This window comes from Eimeria tenella, genomic scaffold, assembly GCF_000499545.2.
Source record: "Eimeria tenella Houghton genomic scaffold, Eth_scaff3255, whole genome shotgun sequence".
NCBI classification, from domain to species: Eukaryota; Apicomplexa; class Conoidasida; order Eucoccidiorida; family Eimeriidae; genus Eimeria; species Eimeria tenella.
This window is the reverse complement of record NW_013543091.1, coordinates 1-959: the sequence shown is the minus strand read 5'-3', so window position 1 is coordinate 959 and position 959 is coordinate 1. Positions and strand designations below refer to the sequence as shown.

The following is a 959-nucleotide window of genomic DNA, read 5'->3' as shown; positions in this document are numbered from 1 at the left end:
GCCCCCCCCGGGCCCCCCCCGCCCGGCCTTTGGGGCCCCCCCTGCGCCGGGGGGCCCCGGGGCCCCCCTGCGCGGGGGGCCCCTGTGGCTGCTGGCTCACCTTTACTCGAAAGGCACTGTCTCTGACTCCCTTTAATCTCCAGCAGCAGCAGCAGCAGCAGCAGCAGCTCCAGCAGCAGCAGCAGCAGCGCTGCTGCCCTTTCGCTGCTGCTGCTGGTTCTACTGCTGCTACTGTTGCGCTGCCGCTTCTTCTGCCACTCCTGCTGCTGCCTCCTGCTGCTGCTGCTGCGAGTGTGGTTTGCTGCTGGGGCTTGTGTGCACAGGCGGAGCAGCAGCGGCTGGTGGAGCGTTTCATAGAGTACGCAGAACAAGTGCGTGGGGCGCAGCTGCAGCTGCTGCGGGAGCACGACGGGTCTTCTGTGGCTGAGAAGTTTTTGCAGCAAGTGCAGCAGCTGCAGGAGCCGTTTGCTGCAGCAGACGCTGCAGCGGACTTGCCGGGGCGCAGCAGCAGCAGCAGCAGCAGCAGCAGCGGCGCAGCCGCGGCGAACGGCCTCAGCAACGGCGCAGCGACGAACGGCCGAGGGGCCCCCGGGGGGGCCCCCAGCGGGGGAGGCCCCCTGAAGGGGAAGGGGGCCCCCAGCAGCAAAGGGGAAACTGTGAAGTTTCGACTGATTGAGGGGGGGGTCTCGCTGCTGCCGCTGGGGCCCTCAGGGGGCCCCCCGAGGGCCCCCCAGCAGCAAAGCAGGCAGTCCCAGGGCTCCCACGGAGACAGCGAAACTTTTGGCAGCAGCACAACCAGCACTAATGGAGAAGGAGAAGAAGAAGAAACAGTTTTTGCATGTCAGTTGGAGAGTTTTCTGCAGCTGGCGGAGAACGAGATCGGGGGCCCCCGGGGGGCCCCCTGCCCCGAGCAGCAGGACGGGGGCCCCGCCGCTGCTGCTGCTGCTGCTGCTACTGTC

At 67.8% G+C, this 959-nt stretch overlaps 1 protein-coding gene across 1 annotated transcript in view; it reads left to right on the top strand.

Annotated features, from left to right (window-relative positions):
• ETH_00041790 (uncharacterized protein) overlaps nucleotides 1-950 on the top strand; it is a gene marked incomplete at both ends in the record, with an annotated part of 1200 nt that extends 250 nt beyond the window's left edge. Inside the window, one exon of the mRNA XM_013376229.1 lies at nucleotides 324-950. Within this exon, the coding sequence (XP_013231683.1) occupies nucleotides 324-950 (627 nt within the window). The remainder of the gene's footprint in view (nucleotides 1-323) is intronic.
• Between the last annotated feature and the right edge of the window lie 9 nt (nucleotides 951-959).